The following is a 23,517-nucleotide window of genomic DNA, read 5'->3' on the forward strand; positions in this document are numbered from 1 at the left end:
TTGATATTTAATATTGCCCTCGAATCTTGGACTAGGATTGGGCTACCGCAGACTAAATTCCCACCAAAATCGTACATACAAACTGTTTAAGTTTAATGGTACTATTGTCATTATGTTCAGGTTATGGGGTGAGGACAACATTGCTACTGAGAAATTAGAACTTAGGGTTTTATATGAATACGACAACAGATTGTGGAGTGAACCGAGTACGTATTCGTTGGACAAATTTTATTCCTCTTTCCGTCACCCATGTTTCGTCGACCTACTCACACAAAATATTGCACTTTTTGAATGGAACAACAGGATCCTTTGGTACGATTTCAGTGTAGACAAGTTGGTATTTGTCAAAAAAATCCCAACCATCGGCAATCACTCCATTCTCCCATTCATGTCAGACTTTACTGCAGCTTGGTTTAACCAGTAGTTGATGTCACCATTCATCTTATATTTATCGGAGCTTATATTTTTATTTAAAATTAAGTAATATCTTGTAATGTACTATATATATTTAGAGTGACATCAATCTTTCTAGTTTATGCAAGTGTCGATGTTCATGTTACCTTCGGAATTTATATTTTGTATGTTTATGTTTTCTATGTCAGTAATGTTTATTACCTACTTTAACTTATTTCTGATGAGAAAAACTTATCACCATAGTTAATACACAAATTTAGGTTCGACAAAAATTCCTAAGAAGCACAGTACTATCCGCAATGTAGTAATTCAACCACAAACTATACTGTCCAAAAAAATAGGTACACCTACAAAACATAACTACAAAGAGTACTCAACCACAAAATCAATTATGGTTAATCTAAAAGTGAACACTCATAAAAGTCAGTCCTTCAAACTTGCACTTTCTTGAATTGGACCTTCTTGAATTCCTCTTCATTTATCCCACAGTCTATTAAGTCCTTCGCTAGGGCCTTTCGGAGGCAATACGGTTGTTTTGTAAACACAACAGGCATAGGCCTGATAACACAATCGGCAAATGCAAGTACAAACACCCCGCAATTCCATGTATCATTTTGTTTAGCATACTCTACAAACACAATTTCCCAGTCCTTTCCCAACTGTATATCCAGCATACACTTTGTATCGTGCAACAATATGCCAACAGGCAGCAGCACACCAAGTGCTTTCAACTTTGAATTTAGGTCACTTGCCGGTATTTTCGAAGAATCGTTCATATAACATGTCCATGTCAAGAAGTTGAAGACAACAAGGATTCAATGTGTGTTCTCCCCCACATTTGATTTCAAAACATGTGGCACATCTATGTTTTCTTGAACTAAATCTTTGAATGTCATCTTCTGACTGAATGAGAACAACAACCCACATTTTGAAATCTTCTCTTCAATTGTATGACATTTCTCATCCAGTATGCCCACCACTTGTTCATACAAGTCCAGCAAACGTACCTATTTTCGAATTAAAACAAAGAAACAAACATATATTTAGCACTTCTCACGCATTTCAAACTAAAAAAACAAATGATGTGTTCATTTTAACAAATATCGGGAACAATGTCTCAAGCAAAAAAGTGTAAGTAACAAAACCGGGTGTTATATGTGGCAATACCACAGATTTCCTTCTATAAGTAATCCACCGCCTATGCAACTCCAGGTAGGTAGAAATCAACTTTAAATACAATAAAGTGTTATTTAGATACATTTTAGCCTAACATATAGCTACGAATAATTACTTATTAGTTAGGAATACTATAAACCTTATCATTCAGCCATCGTCTACCCTTGAGAATGTAGAAGGTCGCTAAATCTAATTTTAAATCATTATCATAGTGTATTATATCGGAAACCACAATTAGATGGCAATGATACATGTAGAAGGTTTCCATTATAATACACTATGATAATGATACATGTCAAATATAGTACCAAGAATTGTAAAAATGAACTGTCTGCAATTCTTAACCATTCTTAATTTGTTGAGTACAATTTGATGAGATTACAAGTTTTGGATTTGAATAATTTTTTGTAACAATTTTGAGTTTGTTTTCGTATTTTTTTAACTTATGTCCCTAGAACACCTCCGATGATTATAATGATTGTTTCTTAATCCTCTCATTTATATACGATAAAACAAAATAAAGAAAACAAAGAATTCACTCTACGGCTGAACGCCTAAACGTCTCCACGTTTTAGTCACTGTAGAGTAGGGGAATCAAACGAATCGATGTTTGTTCAACTGATATTGCTAAATTAAAAACATACATACCTAAACCTAAAAAAAAACCTAAACAAAAGGATCAATCCTAACGCCCGGCAAGTTACATTCATTACTTCGTTTACATTCCCACTTAAGCGGCAAGATAACTTTCAATTCAGTTTGCATGAATCCACTATTAAGATACACGACAGACAACAACTAACAAAAGGCAAATGAACCAATGCCATTCATTAATAATATCAAAATTTTGTTTTCTTTTACAGTTTCTTTTGAATTTGTATAAATTTAAATAACACACTATAAATAATGCCTTAGAAGACGTAAGTTGACAAGAAACTTGAATAAGCAGTAACATCAACCCATTTTGGGAAAAAGGCTTTTCAATTTCCTCAAATCGTCAGCCAAATATTGATCTAGCACTGCTACATCCACCCGTATAGCTTCAGAACTATTAACCTGCCATCCACAAAAACATACAAACAAAAGATAAACATCACTGTAAGTCGGTATTCAACATGCAATTGATTAGACTAGAACAACAAGAAGATTTTGTCTGTTTACTCACAAGTAATATGAAGAAACAAAACGAAAAAGAAAAAGAAGAGTAAGACCAGGGATAAAAAAAATCTTAATATAGGACCATCACCTTTCAGACACATGACACAAACTTAGACATCCAAGTTTGTGGAAATACAATAATGTAAGCTTCTTGGCCAGTTTATATGCTTGGCAGGACCATATAAATCTAAAATGGAATATACAGCAAGAAGCTTGAAAGGGCAAAAGCAGTATGAAAATTGGTCTGTTAAACGTTCAAGTCTTCCTTTGAAGCACACACACAGTTCCAAAGTTTATTGGGAATATAACCTTGCCAAATTTTAAGCTCAGGGTTTGTACTCAAAAGGACCATCGAAATTTCCTAGAGACACAGCAGATCAGTGTTGCTCAAAATATGCCTACGCAAAATGATTGTCCAACATCTTCTATGATAACAACAGGTAATGTCTGAATGATAATGACACTCTCCCACATGCCAAGCATTATATGTCTTCAAAGTAACAGGATGAAATAAGCGGAAAATTATACATTTATTTGTTGGAAGAAGAAATTTTCTGTCAGGAGCCAAGGTGAAAAGTGTATGAATCTTTACCTCTAACCAGAACTTCCAATTCTGATGACTACTCCCGCTAAGTCTACAAATGTGAGAAGGTGGACCTCCCTTGACCGTTTCCGGAGCTGCAAAAGAGTAACAAAAATTACAGTACAGAAAAATGACAAAAGCTAAACCTTAGCCAAGTAAAACCAAGCAAATATTAGAGCACCTGGAAGATGGTTGTCAGCAAATGACCAATTGGATAATGGGCCAGTAATGTTTAAAACTGTAACCCAAACTTCCTCTAAAGACCTGAAACAGAGAATACAAACGAAATGTGTTGAGATCATATAACTTGTAGATTTCTGGTAGCTAGGTAAGCTGGAGTTAAACAGACATGCATAATTGCAATGATTTTGGTGAACCATTTCAGCTACTATCATAACTAACTGTTGTAAGTCATGCATCCTCTTCTTCTCTACCAATTTTCAGTACAAAAAAACTAAAAGCTTACTCAAAGTGTTTCCATTCTGAATTTGCAATATACCAAAGTTCATCTGCTGAATTTATCATTTGAAATAAACTACCAAAAGTTGCTGCTTATCCATATTTTAAACCTTAAAATTTTGACAAAAATTAGAACATCGTTCCATCTGTGCTTAACTTGCAACGGACACATATTCAAAATATTTAAAAAAGAGAAATATTATGTTTGAGGTAAAAAGACAATGATTGTGTCTCTTGATCTATGTTTGGCTAGATGAGATTGTCAATTCCTTCTTCTAATGGGGGTCTCCTTACAAGATGTACATATTGAACAAAGTGGCAAGAGACCTTAAGAAGCAACTAAGAATACCAACCAAACGAAATGAACCTTCTCTCGTATACAAACAAAATAGAGATACCTCGACTACAGTGGCATCAAAAAAACGTAGTCCTAATCAAGGATGCCTGACTCGTGCCAAGGGTTCCTTATAGGGATAAAAAGGAACATTGATCATCTTAAAAAGGATTCTGGAGAATAATGGATCAAAATCGAGAAGTAAACTGCACATATTGGGTAGAAACATCTACAATACTAAATTTTAAGATACTCTTCAAAACTTATCTCTCTTTTGCACTACTCCTTACACTTTCTAAGAGAATCAAGTTGTATAACAGAACATTATTATAATGCAGCATACTCGAAAGAAGAATAATTGTGTGTACAGGTTTAGACCACACCCCTCCCCCCCCCCCCCAACACACATACACACTCACAAAAATAAATAAAAATAAAAACAGGGATAGAGATAGAGACTGTATGTAGTATGCACAGCTAAAAAAGACCAAAATAAGTAGAATGGGTACAAAGAAAAATATAGGAAAAAGCTATTACTAACTTGTAAGTACGATGTCTAATGTAAAGAAAGTTGTCCAATTGTAATCCCCAGCAGCGGTGTACGCTGCAGCTACCTTTGACTTGTCAACCCCCTGAGTACACTAGCCTCTACGAGAATCCACATCTCTACTAAGAAATTAACTTCCTATCAACTAGCCAAATGAAGGAAGAAAACTGGCTCCTTATCTTCCTCAAAATTGCCACTCTACCAGGTTTTACAGGAATTTTCTAGGCGATACTTTCCCAAACGTGAGCGCTTCAGGATTTCTTAAATCTACATTCATTTTCTAATCATGAAAAACAAATATGAAAGTATCTGGAAGGTTATACAGTATAAACATAGGAGAACAACTAATTCTGTCAATTCTCAAACATAACACCAAGTTTTCAATCATCAGGGCCCACAGTTTGTTGGTCTGCCTCCAAAAGGAAGACTGTCTTCCCAGCAACTCTGGTAAGCAGTTATAATTCAATAAGAATGAAACATGTAACTCTTCCCAGCAACATGTTTGTAGACCTCAATCCCAAAAGAATATCTGAGAATTAGGTTTATAAAGTTAAACTCTAGAGTTCGCAATAACTACAGCAGCACACCTTGAAGTGCTTTCCTGATCAAAATTGCATCATGTTCGCTTCACGAAACACATCAGTTATCATAAACTGATTAATGTGGTTGAGGTTCTAAACCTCACTGTAAGATATGAGTGGAAGGTCTTCCATTCATCAAGATTACCAACCAAAGCTCCAATTTTTGGAAAAGCCAAATGTTGGAATCTAAACTCATGGAGTTGAAATGTTATGCTCCCATGCATGCCCCACGTCACCCACTAAAATCAAAGCCCATGAGTTAGGCTCAAGTCACGCCACACATGACTACATGAGGGTGCATGTTGAGATTACCAGTCCTACATAGCGAGCTTTAGCCTAGCTAATTGATATATTAATATATAAGTTCCCCGAGCAATTTTTTCTTTTCTTTTTTTGGTTCCAGGAGCACTCATTGCCATTTGGATTTGAGTTAGGTGCTCCAATATTTAAGAGATCAAGTAAAGACGACAAGAAAACGTACATCAAAAAATAAATCGTTTGAAACATAAACGCAAGAGCACGATAATAGTGTAGGAAAGTAAATTCATCTATTCGTTTGGAGTATTCAGCGTGCCTACCCTAGAGAAAGCTCCAAGTAGACTTTTCGTAATCCAGAACTGGAAACTGTATGCGGCTTGTAACTGAACAAGAGAGGAAAATAGCTATAGTGCCTCAACATGTCATCCCCCTTGGAAGGGAACTTTAAGCTTCCTGAAAACAAAAAGGATACTGGAAAAAGCACCTACGGAAAAGAAAATTGGAAAATGTTAAAGCATCCAAGTGTTTGGCAATCATTGTTGAAAGATACAACTTTTCCAAACCCTGTTCCGTTCACAGCAAGGTTTTCTTCATTAAAGACGAGAGCATATTTCAAAATTACTAAAAGTTCCAAGCAAGAGTAACAAATAACAGATCTAAAATTTTTGAGAGTATATATTATGGTGAAAGTAATAGTTGTGAGGTCATGCATCATTTCTTGTATCGTTTTCCATTTCTTTAGCATTGCACATCATAACAAATCATGCATATTGAGATAACTTTATATAGTACAAATTCTGGTAAAGTGAACTCGCTCTACAGGGTAGCTTTCGAGTTTCGCCTCTCCCAACTAATTTGCTGCTCTACCAATTGTTTTACTTAGTGTTCTCTTAAAAAAAAAAAAAAAAAAAAAAAAAAAAAAGAGCTGCACTATTTTATCATCTTCATTAAGTTCATATAAATTCTTCATGTGCAAGCTCATAAATCTAATCCATTTCACAATAGTATGCTGGAGTTGGGATCCACTCTAGACACCCTCCTTTCTCAACTACATAGTATGCTCTTGAAATACTTGAGAGCCGTTTTTATCCATATCGACTTAGGCTGAGTCGCTGAGACTGTTAGCTTTTTCGGACTGGTTTTAGAACCACTTTCTAGTCAGATCGTTCTCATGTGAGGCATTGTGACTACAGCATTTTATTTGATTTTAATTATTATTTTTTTCTGGTTCTTGTTTCATTACTTCTAGAATTTGACAATTGAGTTATTTTTCCTTATTGGTATAAATGCTTCTTGTACTTCAGTTTTGCTAATGATCTTTATTGGTTAATACTGAAAGGGACGGGATCACAGAACATATATATTTGACACTTAGAATCATTCAAGAGGACAACCACATGATCCCTGCAAATTAAAGACTAACAAGACCGTCAATGTGGCAGGGCAAAAGAAAATTTATCGTTTCTTTTGTGATTCGGTTGTTGCCAAGCAACTGCATTAAAAGCACCTGTTGTTTACCTTTTTTTCTTTGACAATCATTTCTTCTTCTTCCTCTTGTTTACCTTTTCCTTTTTCTTCTAATTTTTCAGGTCAGTACACAGATTTCATTCACCAACAATTTTATCCTTCAACATGTCTGAGATTTCATCTTCTCAATCGAACAACCTAATTCCAATTTTCTCCTCCTAAGTGAGCACGAAAGTTCAATTAATCAATTGATACAAAGGAACCAAACCTTGAATCTTTAACAATATTAGTTCTCAAAGTACTTTTTTTCTTCCCAACATAACAGCAAATCTATCACTTCAAACCCAGATTCCCTCAAGCACCATATCCCGAGCTCTAAAAGGATACAAGTTTTCCTCTAAAACAAAAGCAAAGACAGATCTCTATTTTTGATGTATCTTGTTGACGGAAGCTTCAACAATGGATGAACATCAATAAGATTTAAACACCTAAAACTAGGGTTTAAACCTTCAAACATGAAGAAATAAATAATATTCAATAACAACTAACCTAACAATGAAGGCCTAGATACCTTCAAACATCAATAAATCAAACACCTAAAACTAGGGTTCAAACCTTCAAACATGAAGAAATAAATAATATTCAATAACAACCAACCTAACAATGAAGGCCTAGATACCTTTATATAGAAAATAACTACTAAATCTAATTGGATTCCAAATAGGAAACCATCCTAAATCCTATTCCTAATTGAATTAGGAAACCAAACAAAATAGAAACTACTAATTAATTAATAATCCATGCTCATGCATCAATTTTCCTTTTATTGATTTTGATGATGGATTGTTTATATTGGCTGGGGCGAAATATGGGTCACCAAAATGAAAGGGTAATTCAAAGTAGATTAGTACTACTTGGATTTGTTTAAGTTTGATTATGATAACTCATAAACTTCATTCTAACCGATTGGTGTGTGTTGTCGGTTGTGCTGCTACTGGATGGTTGAGAAATGCACATAAACTGTTTAGGTGAAGAAGAACAAGAGGAAGAGGAAGAGGAAGAACAAGAGTACCAACACAAAAATGGATGCAGACGCATTTATTGCAGTGGCTTGGCTTCAGGCGAACCACAAAAAAAACAAGGGATTTGATTTTGTCCTGCTATGTTGACGGTCCTTTTAGTCGTTTGATTCCAAGTATCGTGTGGTTGTTTTCTTGAGTGATTTGAAGTGTCAAGTATAATATCCCGTTCAATACTTAATAATGATTTCCTTCACTCCGATGATTAGATTTGGTAACGCAAAATGGGGATATATTGTTATAAAAGTTATTTTAAACCAGCAAACATTTTCGCACTGATAACCAAAATGTCGGCTACTCTTTTGAAGGTCTTCGCTATAATCAGTGGAATAGTATAGTCAGACACTCTGATTGCAATTTTGTTTGTTCATGAGCAACAGACATCCCTATTACACTACTGCGTACAGAAAGCACACAAGTATCTAATGAATACACACTAATGTGTGTGTGTGTGTGTGTGTGTAGAAGATTTATTTTAGTAGTTTAGCACGTACCATCCAAGTTCCTTGATGAGAATGTTTAATGTTTTCAAGAGACAGCTCTGAACCAATCTGCAGCTCCTTAGCTACTTCAGGTGCATGCTTGAAAACAAAGCGTAAAGAATTGGAATCAACTACAGAAAGATCAAAGCTGGAGTCTAGAATCTGAACCGCATCTGTAAATCTCATCAAAGGACAGCTTCAGAACTGGTTACATAATAGACTAAGCTCCAGAACAGGTTACGTAATAGAGCAGACATATGATAATCCCATCCTGGACTTACGTTTTAGCAAAGTTTTGAAAGAAAAACAGTTTACAAAAACCAATGCATGAAATTGTGCTGGTATAATATCTCGTATAGTAGCCTACAGTTATATAGAGCCTTGGAATGGCATATATAAGTTACTTAAATTGAAGGTAGACAACATCGGTCCTGAAGCTACACAGGTAAACAATTGTTTAGAATTTAGATCTGAAAACTCCAAAGGAGGTAAAGATTGTCCCCACTTTTGATGGAAGATGAATTTGCGCAAAAGTTGAAACCCAGAATCTGACAATGTATACAGGATTTATCATGAAACCCATAATCTGACAATGCATACTCTCACGTTCATACTCTCATACTATGGATTGCGCCTGGGGCTAGGTTCCAAGGGATGGGAAAATCGACAAGGTTGGAACCTATAACTTTTACTTGATCTTGTTTTATTTATAAAATGGTGTTTTGCATATTAAAAGAAAACTGATACTGAAGTCAAGCAAGAAAAATTAAGGCTAAAGTAAAAAAACGACAAACATTTTCAGTGTCTTGAGGGACGCACTGGTGACAAGGCGAGGGATTAACATGGGCACCGTTGGGGTATTTTTGAATGTTGGAGTGCCGATAGATATCGTCAATTCCCAGTAATGACAAGGAATTCTTTTTTGAGAAGTAAACATTCAGTAAATTCAGCATTTTTATAACAGTTGCAGCAGTTGAACCTCTACAACCGTTTTCATCCACCGTCAAAGCACATTTGATCGAGATATGCACTGTACATATCTTGTGCTCGCTTGTTTTATTTTGATGCACATTCTTGGATATATCGAGATAAGCACCGTCAAAAGTGGGTACAAATTTGCAGCGGCACTACATTTGAAAACCCTCTAATTACTCTTGGGAACAAGTTTTTGGTGCTTTAATTTTGGTGTTTATTAAAATTTAGTATGTGCAAACATAAAAAGAATTATGACCCATGTCAAAATCTCGCATATAAAAGGAACAAGTACAAAATTGAAATCAATCTGTTTCAGTGGGTAGTGTGTACTATAATAGTAAGACCAGAGAACTGGTCCAGCAAACAGCAAAGAATTGACAATTTTAGTGCTTCAGGAGTTGTATTCCAGAATAAGAGACTACCTGATGTCACAAACGTATGTTGAAGTACAAGCCTTTTAGGTGCATCCGTGTGGTACGGGAAAAATTGTGATGACAATGCCAAAGCTAATACACAGAGATGCAGAAGGAATTGCAAAATAGAGGATCTGGCTAACCAATGGCTGACAACAGGTAGCAACGGACCTACACAAAATCCAACCACAAGTCCAACTACTGCTGCCACTACAATGTCAGGGACGAAATACCCTGCAGATAGATGATAAAATCAAGTATGAGATATCCCACAAGGAATAACAGTGTTTATTAGCAGCAATAACCAACATCATAATTTCTGTCCCCTTTATTTCTAAATGTCTTTCAAAATTCTTAGTGTGATAGGGTTTACAGGAAGAAACTTCCAGATGTATAGCTCAGTTGAAAAAAGAACAATCAGAAAGAGAACTATTGATGCAACTTATATACAACACTGCTAAATGCTAATGCAGATTCGTCACACATTGTGTTTGCAACCTTCCTTAGCGACACAATACCTACAATGGAAACACTTCATAAATGAACTGCACTAACTATTGGACTAAATGCTGTGTCTAAGTCAACTTCGAGTCTTTGGCGTTTTACAAGACATAAGGCACATCTCACCCCTCCACTACTTGACCAGATCACCTCTTAACTTTTCAGTTAGAGTTGAGTAAATCAGGCTAAAAATTGAGGATAACTAACTGTTGCGATGCAGCTCAAACACTGTTGTTAGGTGACTGCATACCAATCGCCATACATTGGGCTTCTTGGACAAGCTCTGTCCAAGAGGTGGGTCCACACTCCACACCAACATAATGGCTCATCTCTAAATGGCGACATACCATTGTTAAGCCAGGTCAACTGAAAATGCTGCAAGTAAAAGATCATATGCTTTCTCCACATGTATAATTGTATATATATACAATCCTGAATCCTGTTAGAGTTCTAAGGGACAGTTGGGATCTATGAAGCACCGATACCTCCCTAAGGGTGAAGTATCCGTGTCCGACACGGATACGCCCCGATACGCGTCCAATACGTGTCGGATACGTAATTTGGAGTATCCGATTTTATAATTTATTTTTTAATTTCCGACACGCGAGGGACAGTAATCTCACACATACAAGAATTTTTTTTGAAACTTCAACAAAAAAAAAACAAGTGAAATAAAATCAAAGTTAAAAAGAGATGCAAGAGAAGAAAGATGAAGTGAATCCAAGTTATACATGTAAGTTGTTGCTTAATGTATTTGAATTGGTCATTTTATGAAATAGAATTGCCATTTTAATTTGAATTTAGTGAAAAATGCTCAATTATATAATATTTATATATATATTATTCAAACATGTCCATGACATATCCGTGCCCTATATTTTTGAAAAATGTCGGGTCGTATCCGTGTCGCGTATCAGTATCCATGCTTCCTAGAGGTTGGGATAATTCTATGGTGTAAACCCTATTAATTCTATATAAAGAATTGTGAAAGAAGGCCGAAACCAATTAAGGCTGTTAGTCTTTTCTCTCTTTTTCTCCAGACTTTTTCGTCTTCTTCGCATATTCAATAGCCTAAATATAATTTTACTCATCCATCCATCAATAGCACCACTACGACATGACGGCATCAAACCCTAAACCCCAAAACAAAGTGGTTGGAACATAAAGTCCAACATTTCATCAAGGCCGCTACCCATAAGGAACAAAAAAGTTATGAGACTCACCATAGGGCTGTGGAAGAGAACCCATCATACCCATCTTCTCAATCAAGAACTGAACAAGAAATCCACCAAAGTAGGCGGAGAATGCAAGGCTTGGTATTAGAGGCAAAACATAACCCACCGTTGACCTGCATGATTTTCCAATCGGTAATTCTTAATGTTCAAATAAACATTGCTTCTTACTTTTAACTGGCCAATTGGTGTAAATAAATGAAGAGAAGTGACACTCAATGAACTTTGTTGAGTTTGATTTGAAACTACAAAAGCCAATGGGACTTCGCCATCAATAGTAGCACAATCACTCAACCAAAGGTGAGTGACTCAATGATAGGTGAGTGGTTGCCCTACTATTTGTGTGTTAGTCCCTTTTGCAATAAATTTGCAATTATGATTTCAATTTCAAACCAAATAAAAAAAATCTTCACATTGTTTCAATTTATTTCACTCGGCAACTGTAAATCAAAGAGGTCAGAGAAACCAAAACTTCTGAATCCACCCTCCACACTTCTCAAATATTTTGTGGTGGCAACCTGCCTTGAGTCCATTATGTACTTATGCAGTAATGCAGGTGACCCGTGTCTATAAAATAGGGTCACTAATAGGCAGTCCCATGTGAAATTTCTAAAATATCTCCCGTTGCGAAAAGCGCATGCCCCCATTCAATTTTTTCCCAATCTTTCATAACAGGGAAAAAAAATAAACCTTTAAATCAGTAACTATTGGCTTTCCTTTGAGCTATTATATAGTGAATATAAAGGTCTAAAATTCGATTCATACAACTGGAAACCAGATAATCAACCAAGAACTTTCTTCTTTGAAATTATACAGAGCCAAGGAAGAAAACCTCAAAGTTGGAACAACCCTCAACACGTATAACATGAATATCAAAGAATTAATATCACAGGTAAGAGGTTCCGACTGTACTTGAGTGATTGATGACCAAACGACTTGTTCAGAAGACAGAAGCATATCTTCGCAGGAAGCATAAAAACCACAACGACGAAAGTCAAGAAACCACCACTAAGCCCAGCTACAAGATAAACCTGCCCAACAACATTCCAACAGAAACTGGATATGGTAAAACGTCTTTCATACCTCTAATTAAGTAATTATACATTAAATCAAGAAGAATAAAGACTATACAGCTCAAATCATATCGTTTGGGGAAAATTCAAAAGGATCAAAGCATGGATTGAGATGAAGATACAACAAAACCAACAAAGAAACTCTACAACATGAACAGCTATGCGGCCCCCAGTTTCAAAGCCTTTGTGTCTTTCCCATATCCCTTATTTTTGTTATTTTATTTCCTTTCTACAAGGTTCTGTTACTAACATGTCTACCCCCCTTCCCCTATAAAATCTTTGTCCAATCCAAGATAAGATATGTCATGAGAGGGTGATTCCTCAGCTGTCAGCACCCATTGATTTGGAGACAACCAATTCCTTCTATAATGAAGTTCCTGAGTTCTAAAGGAATTGGCAACGAAAAAGATTTTGACGGATGACACTTGAGATGTAAAAGTGGTTCAAATCCCAACATGAGTGCTGTGTGATTTTTTTTCTTCTATTTTTTTTCGGTAGGTGCCCCTCTTCCAGGTCTCAAAAAGCAGCATACGTTATACTTTTGCAGCAGCCGGCTGGAGACAAACAACAGAATCTTCGATGATGGAAGCCTGGTTCAATCATCTGAAATTGGATGTTGTGTAATGCCTTAGCGAATTAAAAGGGTCTCCCACTAGTTACATCTCCAGCATTCTCTTTCCGTTGTCCCCAAAAAATATTAGGTTCTACTGATACCAAAAATAATAATAATAGTTAATAATACACTACAAAGAAGAAATATCTAAGACCTTTTCCAATTATTGCTCCTTGATGCTTTATAATCAGATTACTTACCAAAGTAATGAGGGCATAAAGTCCAAAAGCTCCCCAAAACCTTGCTTCATCACATAGAACCTACAAATTCCAAGAACAAGCAAATTTCAGTTTTAACTCATTGTGCATGATGGATGGTGCTAGCCATCTTAAACAAATAAGTAGTGGCATACAAAAAGTGACGAATTAAAATGTGAATAGCCAGAAAAGGCAAGAGATTCACACTGACTAAAACCATGTGTTTGTTCAGACAAAAGCTCAAATACTCGACATCACACAAAAATGGAGATGATGGGGTGAAAATGAAATGTATCAAACTATTAATATCTCATTAAATAGATTTGTAGGACAAGATGTGCACTAAAAGGAAAAAGACAAGAACATAAAGCACAAAGCCAGTAAAAGTACAAGTAATATCTATCCCATATACTTCAGTACGCCCATCGCCACTACCCTTACAGCTAATGTGATTTTAATTACAATAAGATACTACTATGATAATATGCTAAACATAATGTTAAATGTATTTTTTCTCAGAAACGGTTACTTAGGTTTGAAGCTACGCTCTTCAAAACTCAAAAGAACAACCAGGGTATTAGAAGTGAAAACAAAACATCCCAAGCAGGTACTTTCCTCTCAGTATATTACAGCTTGACTAGCCTAAGGAATTCTAAAAACAACAATCTAGGATCCTGTAATCATATCTGTGCCTTCAACTTCTTAAAATCCTGTCTTGTATCCTGAATCCGTGTCACAGTGTTGATACCCATGTCTGATGTCTGTAGTCAGGCCTCATGGTCTAACGCAGATTCACCCTACCTGATAATCTCCCATTTAGAAACAAAGTGCTCCAAAAGGGATATCTCACAACTGCCATATTCTTGACCAGAGGAAAATGAGCTATACAAGAACTTAACAATCTACATCCACTACTTATGCCGAGCGCTAAGTAGATCAGACCACTTGCGTGGGGTGCATTTTGATGATACTCGAATACTATGAGTTTCTCACTAATTGTGTTAACCGAAATTCAAACCTCTAGGATATAAATAAATCTAAACATAGCTGGTGGTGTAAGCATGCATCCTAGTGACTTGCTATAGGAGTAGGAAGGACTCACAGTTTCTTCAACTCTATCATCATTAAAATAACAAAGATTAGATTTATGGCGCCATGTCAATAGAGACCACAAGAGTCTAATAATGAAAAGAGACAAGAACAAACTTGTCTATTCATTATGTTTTCGCTCAATTGCTACACTTAGTGCACTTTGTAAGATAAGCAAATTCTGAGCGGCAAGATTAATAAATATTTACAGAAAAAAATTATACTTTTGACATTCAATACACTGGCAAAGTTGTGGATTAAAATAATAGTAATAAAATAAAAAATACACTGGCAAATTTGCAAAACAAGCTTTTATGTGTCGTGTATGCAAAAACAGTGCAACCATTCTATAACAGATATCAGGCTTTATCAGCAAACCAGTTACATTTCACATGATATGTATGTCATATCAGGAACAAACAATGTATGTTAACAGACATCTGGGTCCAAACCTAAAAAATGGGGCGGGGCAATGAACACTGCCACAAAGCATTGAAGACGGTGCAAAATGACGAAAGGTTATACCTCCTTTGGTATTTTCAGAACTGTAGCATCTTGAGAGAGGGGAAAGTGACTCCACACAGTTCTTGGGATCAACAGACCAAGGAGTGATGAGGGCACAAACATCAAGAATGCCAAATATGGGTGAGCAAACCTGTATGGCATGATCATGTCACTAGAAATCTAGCAGATAATGTTATTTCATGAAGATATAGATACACGGTTAACTGCTTTGAGTCAGTAAAAGAAGAATCATTGGTTTTCATATATAAAAGACTAAACAAGGGCCAGGAATCCCCATTTCCAGAATATAGGTCCTGAGATAAGGTCTTCTAGCACCATCGGCTCATATATTTAGGAACAATTCAATATTAATTGTTATTCTATCAGCTTTATGGCCTAATTGTAATAAGAAGAATAACAATAGAATCTAAAAGTCAGCTAATGCTTGGGAGGCAGATACTAAGTGGGAACAGATATATGACATTTGAAGGTGTGAACTGAGACCAAGCTCAAGTTACCACACTTGTAACAGAAAACGCCAAGAAGAGCTAGTGCAACATGGAAAAATTAAAGTCTACCAACTTGCAATAATTCGTAAAGGTAAAGACGGTAATAAAGATAGAGCAACTGTAGTGAGAAATGACTTCTTACCAGCTCATTGTGTAACTTGAGAAAAGCAACCTCAAGATGGAAAAGATGATGGGAATAATGATCCCCAGAATAACTCCAATAATGTGGAAAAGCATTCCTGAGACGTATCATGTAAAAAATTGTTAGTTCCACAGTTTTCCACTATTGAGTTTAAGAAAAGAAGGGTAACACAAAAGATACTAATTATAATTGCCATTCTAACCCTCAAGTCAACAATAGTGAATAAGACAACAGGATAAATGTGATTAACTTCCAAACTGCATAAAGATTATACCTTTGAAAACGTCACTGAAGGTTCTAAACAGAGACTGTACACCAATATTTGGATAGCGCAAATAGAACGGCATGAGAAGGAAGATAACAAAGGGTAGACTATGAAACAACAAAGCTTTGCTCCTTGGGTAAAATATCTGGAAAAAATAATAATAGCCGTCAATCTGACAGATGCCAAAGACATCCAACTGTTAATCTGACATGAACAAGCAAGAAAAATAGAAAAAAAGTGTTCAAGAAACATGGTAAATATCTATAGAAATACATATGATTAAGACATACCATAAATAAAGATAAGTAATCAAAGAAAACAGCTCGATCATCTTTAATCTCATGCAGTTCCAATTTAACAAGTGAGCGCTCGTGCGCATTTTGCAGCTTAGAAGAATTTGCAAAGGCTCTGATTAAGCTGAACAGATTATCTCCTCGTGCTTGCATGCTTCCAGGTCTAATAAAAAACTCACATGTATAAGCAACTGATCCAGGCCACTGTTATGAAAATTCAAAAAAATAAAATAAAATAAAATAAGGAAGAAAAGAGTATCGGAACAGCATTTAATGCATACAATATTCTTTCCACAGTATCATAAGAGGTATGATAGAAATAACCACCAAGGAGAAAAATAATGTCCAGTCCTGGAATGTCCCCACTATCCTCAGCAAATATTCTGTAATCTGTGTCCCCAGGAATAACAGGGAAAACATCCTGCAAAGAGAAAATAATAACTTGTAGACTCATCATCCATCCAGAACTAGATAGACATCAAGAAGAACGACTAAGCAACAGCCACACTAACCAGAAATGTTCAAACAAACTATGTAAATACTAACGAAGGGAAAGAGAAAGTATGGATATATTATGCATTTCTTGGATCTGTACTTTTAAACAGATTATATAGGACGGAAAACCAATGAGTCTAGTCAATGTTTGATATGAGGGTGAGCCTTGAAATATGAGGACCTTATTTTTGCGTATGAATATGCAGACTCACCCAAGTTTGTTTTTTCATTTTGTTATTTTTATTTTGTTATTTTTTTGTTTGGCTTATAATGTGGTCATAGTGTGTGTGTGTGTGTGTGTGTGCGTCCTTGCACCCTCCTTTCTCATCCCCTTCGTCTTCTCCTCTCTCTCTTTCCTTTCCTTTCACTTATTTCTTTATTCTTCAATTGCTTATCACAAAATATAAGATGTAATTTTGTAGGGTATCGGGTGTATGAGGGTCTTTAAATCGAATCCTGGTCCTAGACTCCTAGTATTAGCTGCTGGGTAATTCTAAGTATATCAATATTTAGCTTTTACAGATAAAAAGACATAAAAAGAGATCAAGTATATTAAGAAGAGTTCTTGAAGTCAAAAGAGATATTGCATATGAAAGACATAGCAAGCCAAAGGAGAACCTGTGCAGCACTATGTGCCATTGGATGTACGGCAGACTGAGCATAGACAAGTGACGGCCAAGACCCAGGTCCAGATTGGCAAACTAGATCTGCAATTTGAAATATGTAAGTCAAACAAGAATAAGACAGCATCCTATGACATATAAATTACATAGAGAACTAAGGTGTCCATTATTTTTCAAATCATAGTTGTAATTTTATTAACCCCACATATTCCTTCTGTTTGCCAGCTGCATGGATAAGACAGAGAACTATCAAATGTAATAATGTGATGATTGTTTCACAGCCCACTACCGATATCAATGGTAACATTCAAAAGTATAATCAAGAGTTAAACTTTCAAGTGGCAGAAGACTCGGTTGAGAGAGATGTACTTACTGAAACTCAATAGAAATCAGATCATTACCAAAAGTGTTGACAACGAAATAATATTAATGATACTAACAAAAAAAAACTAATTTTGTTGGCCAATTCAGACAAGTGATGGTGTCATCAATGACATGAAAAGAAGGACGGACGGGCGAAATGTTCACAAATTTGGGAGAGTTCTCTATTCATGCAGTTACTAGTAACTGCCTAAGCGTAATGATATTCTTGCTAGATTCACCCAGTACAACCACAGTGCACAAATTGACATGCATGCGACGAGCTTTAATGTGGTTGGTGTTGCACAAAAAAGTTTCAGTAATTGCTCGGGTGTCTGGCACTGCGTGCATCACACATGTATTGCCCTGCTAGCGCACCTACTGTCCACATCAGCACAAGGCTCTAGAAAATTGAAATCTTTCTTTTCTTGCACTTTTTTCCAATAGATGCCATTTGAAATATCACAACAAGCATTTTCCAACATAAAAGCAAGGGCGCAGATTCATAACTATGGCATTTTAAATATGGGTAGTCAAAGAATCTCCCTACTTAGATATGCATTGTGTGATGATTTTCCTTAATCTAGAAACACAAGTAATTTTGTTGATGATCAAAGAACAAAGAGAAGTATAGGATCAATGGGCCAAAAAGAATATTGCTACGTAACCTATGAAGAGGAATCAACAAAATAGATTAGGGTTTCCCATAATTACTTGTGACTCGTGAGCTAAGTAATTAGTGTTTAACTAGAATAATTATTCCCAAGTCAATAGGTCTTTATATGTCTAAGGACTTTTAAATTGACTTAAACATGCTTTGGTTCAGATTAGGAGTGGGAGTTCCGAAGTGGGCAGTAGATTTCTGAATTTGGAGTTACTAGTTAGGAAATGATCATCCGGACTTACTACTCCAGTTAGTTCCAAAGACCTAGCACTTCCTCTTCTTGTTTCACTTCCGTACCTAGGAAGTGGGCTAGTCACGAGTGTGTTCTGGTACTTCCCACTAGGGAAGGGAACGGGTCGGATATGGCCAAACCCGAACCAAACCTGATAGACCCGATCGGATAACACTAAAATTTTTAAAAAAAAACCCAAAACTTGTATCCAAACCCGAACCCAATAGACCTGAATCCGAACTCGACCCAAATTAAAAAACTGATATGAAAATCAACCCGAACCCAGCCTATTCGGGTTCAGGTCCAACCTGACCTGATTCCCTGCCCTACTTCCCACCCACACCAAGACCATATCCGAACATTAAGAAGGTGGCCACATTTATATTTGCTAAAATATGTACACACATGCACTATTAGACAATGCATGCATACTAGTCGTTCTTCCTTACCTTTTTTGTCATTGAAATACTTGTATATATTTCCCAAATGGCTGAATCTCGCCACAATCACAATATTGAGGCCCAAGTAAGGTGGGAGATTAAATCTATATTTCACATGCATTCTGTTTAGGCTTCCTTCTGTTTATCAGCTATGTCATTTCTTAACATAGCACGTGCCAGCAAAGTATAGTTGGCAAAGTTTGTGGACAAACTATCAAATAATTGAGGCCTAAATCAGGTGTAACATTAAGTGTCCATCTCACATGCATTCTGCTTATCAACTGTCTTTACTTAACATAGTAAGTGCCAGACAGTTTAGTTGGTCAAGTTTGTGGGAGTTATTATCACAGACCTAGGTACAAAAGCTGCCACACCATTTTTAAATGAGTCTTTTTAAATAAAGAAGATGAGAACATTTTATTTATTTATTTTGATAATCAAGAAGAGGAGAACAATTTTTTTTTAAAATTACAAATATTTGGGTCTAAAATATGATGACCTGTGATGGGTAGTGTAGTGTTTCAAGTATTCCATTGCCATTAGAATTTGTCAATGGTATATCCTAAATATGTTATTGTTCAATCAGGTTTATCCTTTTTACAAAGGTTCAGTTATAAATTAAATATATAATTCATTAAGAAACTCAGAAAGAAACCTACCAAGACTACCAGTCCCAGATGCTTCAATGTTAATAAAAGCTCCAATTGTATCATTCCATTTATTTGTCTTCATAAATCCATGTGAACCCTGGCATATTCAGATAACTATGAAGCAAATACGTCGAAAAATTCAAGAAGCAAATAAGTACAAAAGGTACTTATCAGCTTAGACAGTAAAACTCTTAATCCTAAAGTTATATAGATCCAGCAGTCCAATATGCATGTCCAAAATTATATCAGTCCACAGGGGTTATATCAATCCTACCAATTCTTTTTAGTATTATGTCGAAAACAAGACAAAGGAGACATTCAAAATCTTGTAAGAGAACAAAGAAACCCTCTACGATTGGTCTAGGGAAGTGGCGGCTTTGAGGGCCTTAAGATCTCAAGACTCCCCATACAATTGGGCTCGCATTCTCTTGTAATGTAAAATTCAAATCCAAACCTCGGAACGTAGCATCTTGCTAAGTGAGAATTTTATCTTTTTGGAAGTAATGAAATATATCTTTCGCCTTTCAAAAAATAATAAACATATTCTAGACAATTTAGTGATTGGAAAGGTGACATTGATAAAGTGATAGATACTCACAAGGAAAGCAGTGGGGATGCAAGTAGTGCAGGAGGAGTAAAGGAAGAGAGACTTGATCAAGACAAGAAAGCAGCCAGTTCTTATAGGAGATGTCATACACTACAACTAGTAGGTCTGGGTGCCTCAGATATGATAAGGTAGCAACTGCTCGAGAAAAAAAATGGGAAAAGGTAATTGGGTAATGTTACAGAAAGTTTTGGATCTTCCAAGTACAATGAAGAAACTGGATTACCCACAAATTTGTGAAAGAAAGAAATCTGAAAGAGCATATGACCAGGATTAAGGTATACAACAAATTTATATTAATGAATGATGAGAGCAGAGTTCATTTCTATATTGAGGAGTAAGGAATTATTACCAAGAGGAAAAGTTCTTCTGCGCCATTGAAAAGAAATATAATTGGACGAGGTGGAGACCACTCAGAATCAATTGTGAGTCTAGCGACTTCAAGCATTGATGCTGCACGAAAGGGGGTGATTCAGAAGCTGCTACAAGTAACCAATAGATATAACCAAGAGCATCGACTAAAATTGGATCATAAAACGCACCCACACATGAAGCACAATCACCAGCACCAGGAGAGCCAAGTGGACCATCAAAATGTCCATTCACTAAAAGCGACGGGTCTGTTTCTTTTGAATCTGCTGATGAAATCCTGTAATTTAATAAATTTTCAAAAAAGAAAAATACAAGTATTTCGAAGTCCTAGCAAATGTAATAACACAAGCATTAAATATGGAAGCAAATAACTCCTCAAGAAAAATAGTTTTTGATACGTAAAGCAGAATATATGTCACACAAGTGCGTAAATACAAGTATATAACCCAATCTGCATATACTTTTTTTATTGGTAAAGTTAAAGCCATAAAGGTATATTGTACTATACACTAGGTAATGCCCCGTGCCTTAAAGGCACTCATCAGCGCCTTCGGCAGTACGTTTAGAATACATATCAGAATGTTGTTAGTTACCTAGCTGTCATAGTATGTTCAATAGTGTTAGTCTCAAAAATAATAAAAAGAAGTTGCATAATGGAGCGCCGCACAATAAATAATCCCAGTATGCTGAAGTACTCAGGGTTCGAGTCACTAACGTGGCACCCTCCATTTTTTGTTTTATTTTAATGAGAACAAAAATAAAAAAAATCAAGGAAATGAAAGTCTTTAGCAGGATTCGAACCCACGACTAAATGTTGACGAACCAACTGGCTTAACCAGCATGGCAAACTGGTTATGTGATATGGTATGCTATGGACAAATATTAAGTAAAACAACCATAAACACGCATCTTGAGGATGATCAACACACATCAGCCATTCAATGGTGTTAGAAATTAATCTGGACCATTCTTTGTCTTTGCCTCTTTGTTATTTTGTCTTCTAGTGCTACGAAAAAACCACATCTTATATTATATAGAAGATATAATCAAAAGGATTTTAAAGTAATAGGATAACATATCCAATTATCCTATTAGAAGAATACAAAAGCAAACTCAAAACAAAAACAAGTACACTAAAACTTGACTACTTGCTAAACAAGTCCCATCAAAGACCGAAAGTAGTATCATGCCAGTCCTCACATATCATTGACCAAAGGAAGATATGTCCCTTATCAAGATGACGACCTCTTACACACAATGATCTATCATCAAAGTGTCCTGCTCCAACCAAAGGCCCCACATGATTGCACAAGGAATGACTTGCTGAGTAGCCGGGAGAAGGGAGAACATAAAAAATTAGAAGGATTTGGAACAAATGTATCCATCCTTGCCACTAGACAAAAGTCGACAATCTATACTAGGTCTCACAGCAGGGATGTTCTCGAACGTCCCCAAGTGTGCAGCAAGGCTCACAATACCCCTATGCCTCGGTAGTATGAATGTCAATGCCTCAACCAAGATGTTCATTATCAAAGCACATGAAATCACTAATTGGGTGATTCTTAATGATTAAGCTGGCTAGTCTCAGGAACTCCAAAAATAGGTCTCTCCCCCAATCACTTATCCTCCCAAATCTAATCCGACTCTGGAACTCCATGAAACCTCTCCGAATACCTTTCCACACTTGACAGTCATAGAAGACAGAAATTTCCCCACTAAACGAGCCCATGCTAACAATAGTACTAATGTTGTCTTTATGATATTATTATGAATAGCTACTATGACACTGCATTTATAAAGACGATTCCAACATTTCGTACAAACAAACAAACAAATTCATGTATGCAAGTGAATGCGCGTACCTCATAAGAATATTAGTATGATTTCTGTAAGCAAGAGATATACTATGTCTCAAAAACATCATATTAAATGAACCACTAACAAGTGACTCCTCAATCTCAATTCTGCAACAACAAAAACATAAACACATCAGCAATAAATAACTAAAAAATAAGTAGTAGTAATAATAATAATAACAACCTAATATTCGACCCGGCCCGCATTGCAATAATTTCCAGCTGTGACTTAATATAATTAGCTGCCTCCTTTAAACCTGGTCGTCCTTCCTATAAAACAAAAACATTTCAATCAAAAGTCAAAAGTAAAAAGTCAAAATTGAACATTTAATACTTACTTGACGACCATCAATTTGTTGAGCTAAAATCCGAACATGTTCGATAGCACGAGCTTCAGAGAATTGATCAAGTGGTGCATCGATTAGTAATGGAGTGATGTGGTTCATGTGAAGTATAGAGTAGACTAGAATTGATATAGTTCCGTAAAGAATGGAAAGTGAGATGAGACATTTGAATGCCGAAATGTCGCTGGTATTTAATTTTATCAACCCTATTCTCATTTTTCAGTTTTCAGGACTCAGAGAGTGAAAGCTTTTGTTTTCCGTATTTATAGGGTCAGGTGGGTCAACTGGTCAATGGAACAGAAACATAGGTGGCATCGAAACTTCTGACCTTCAAGTACTTGGAAGATTCACCCGTTAACGTCGTCTTAACTGTGCGGACACGGATAAAATGCGTCCTTTGTCCAGCAGCACCACTGTGGGCCTATGTGTCTGGACGTCATTTTATAACGAGGAGCCCAGCCCAATTTCTAGACCTATCAAAGCATGCGAACATTTTGGGAGAGGGGGGGGGGTTATGCGGACAAAAACCAACT

The 23,517-nt window shown here is 36.1% G+C and overlaps 1 protein-coding gene across 1 annotated transcript; it reads right to left on the reverse strand.

Annotated features, from left to right (window-relative positions):
- Positions 1–2,389: 2,389 nt before the first annotated feature.
- Positions 2,390–23,297, reverse strand: LOC147493307 (Zn-dependent exopeptidases superfamily protein). The gene is given in 22 exon segments (XM_086563988.1): positions 2,390–2,561; positions 2,563–2,646; positions 3,341–3,426; positions 3,513–3,595; positions 5,831–5,994; positions 8,551–8,711; positions 9,936–10,160; positions 11,651–11,775; positions 12,572–12,690; positions 13,546–13,605; positions 15,157–15,286; positions 15,787–15,883; positions 16,061–16,196; positions 16,342–16,507; positions 16,626–16,765; positions 17,458–17,546; positions 19,818–19,905; positions 20,765–20,865; positions 20,955–21,061; positions 22,647–22,748; positions 22,825–22,910; positions 22,979–23,297. Coding segments are annotated over 22 exon segments (2,631 nt in total). The 5' UTR covers positions 23,201–23,297; the 3' UTR covers positions 2,390–2,501.
- Positions 23,298–23,517: the final 220 nt, after the last annotated feature.

The sequence above is a fragment of the Coptis chinensis genome, chromosome 6 (genome assembly GCF_015680905.1).
Source record: "Coptis chinensis isolate HL-2020 chromosome 6, ASM1568090v1, whole genome shotgun sequence".
Taxonomy (NCBI): Eukaryota; Viridiplantae; Streptophyta; class Magnoliopsida; order Ranunculales; family Ranunculaceae; genus Coptis; species Coptis chinensis.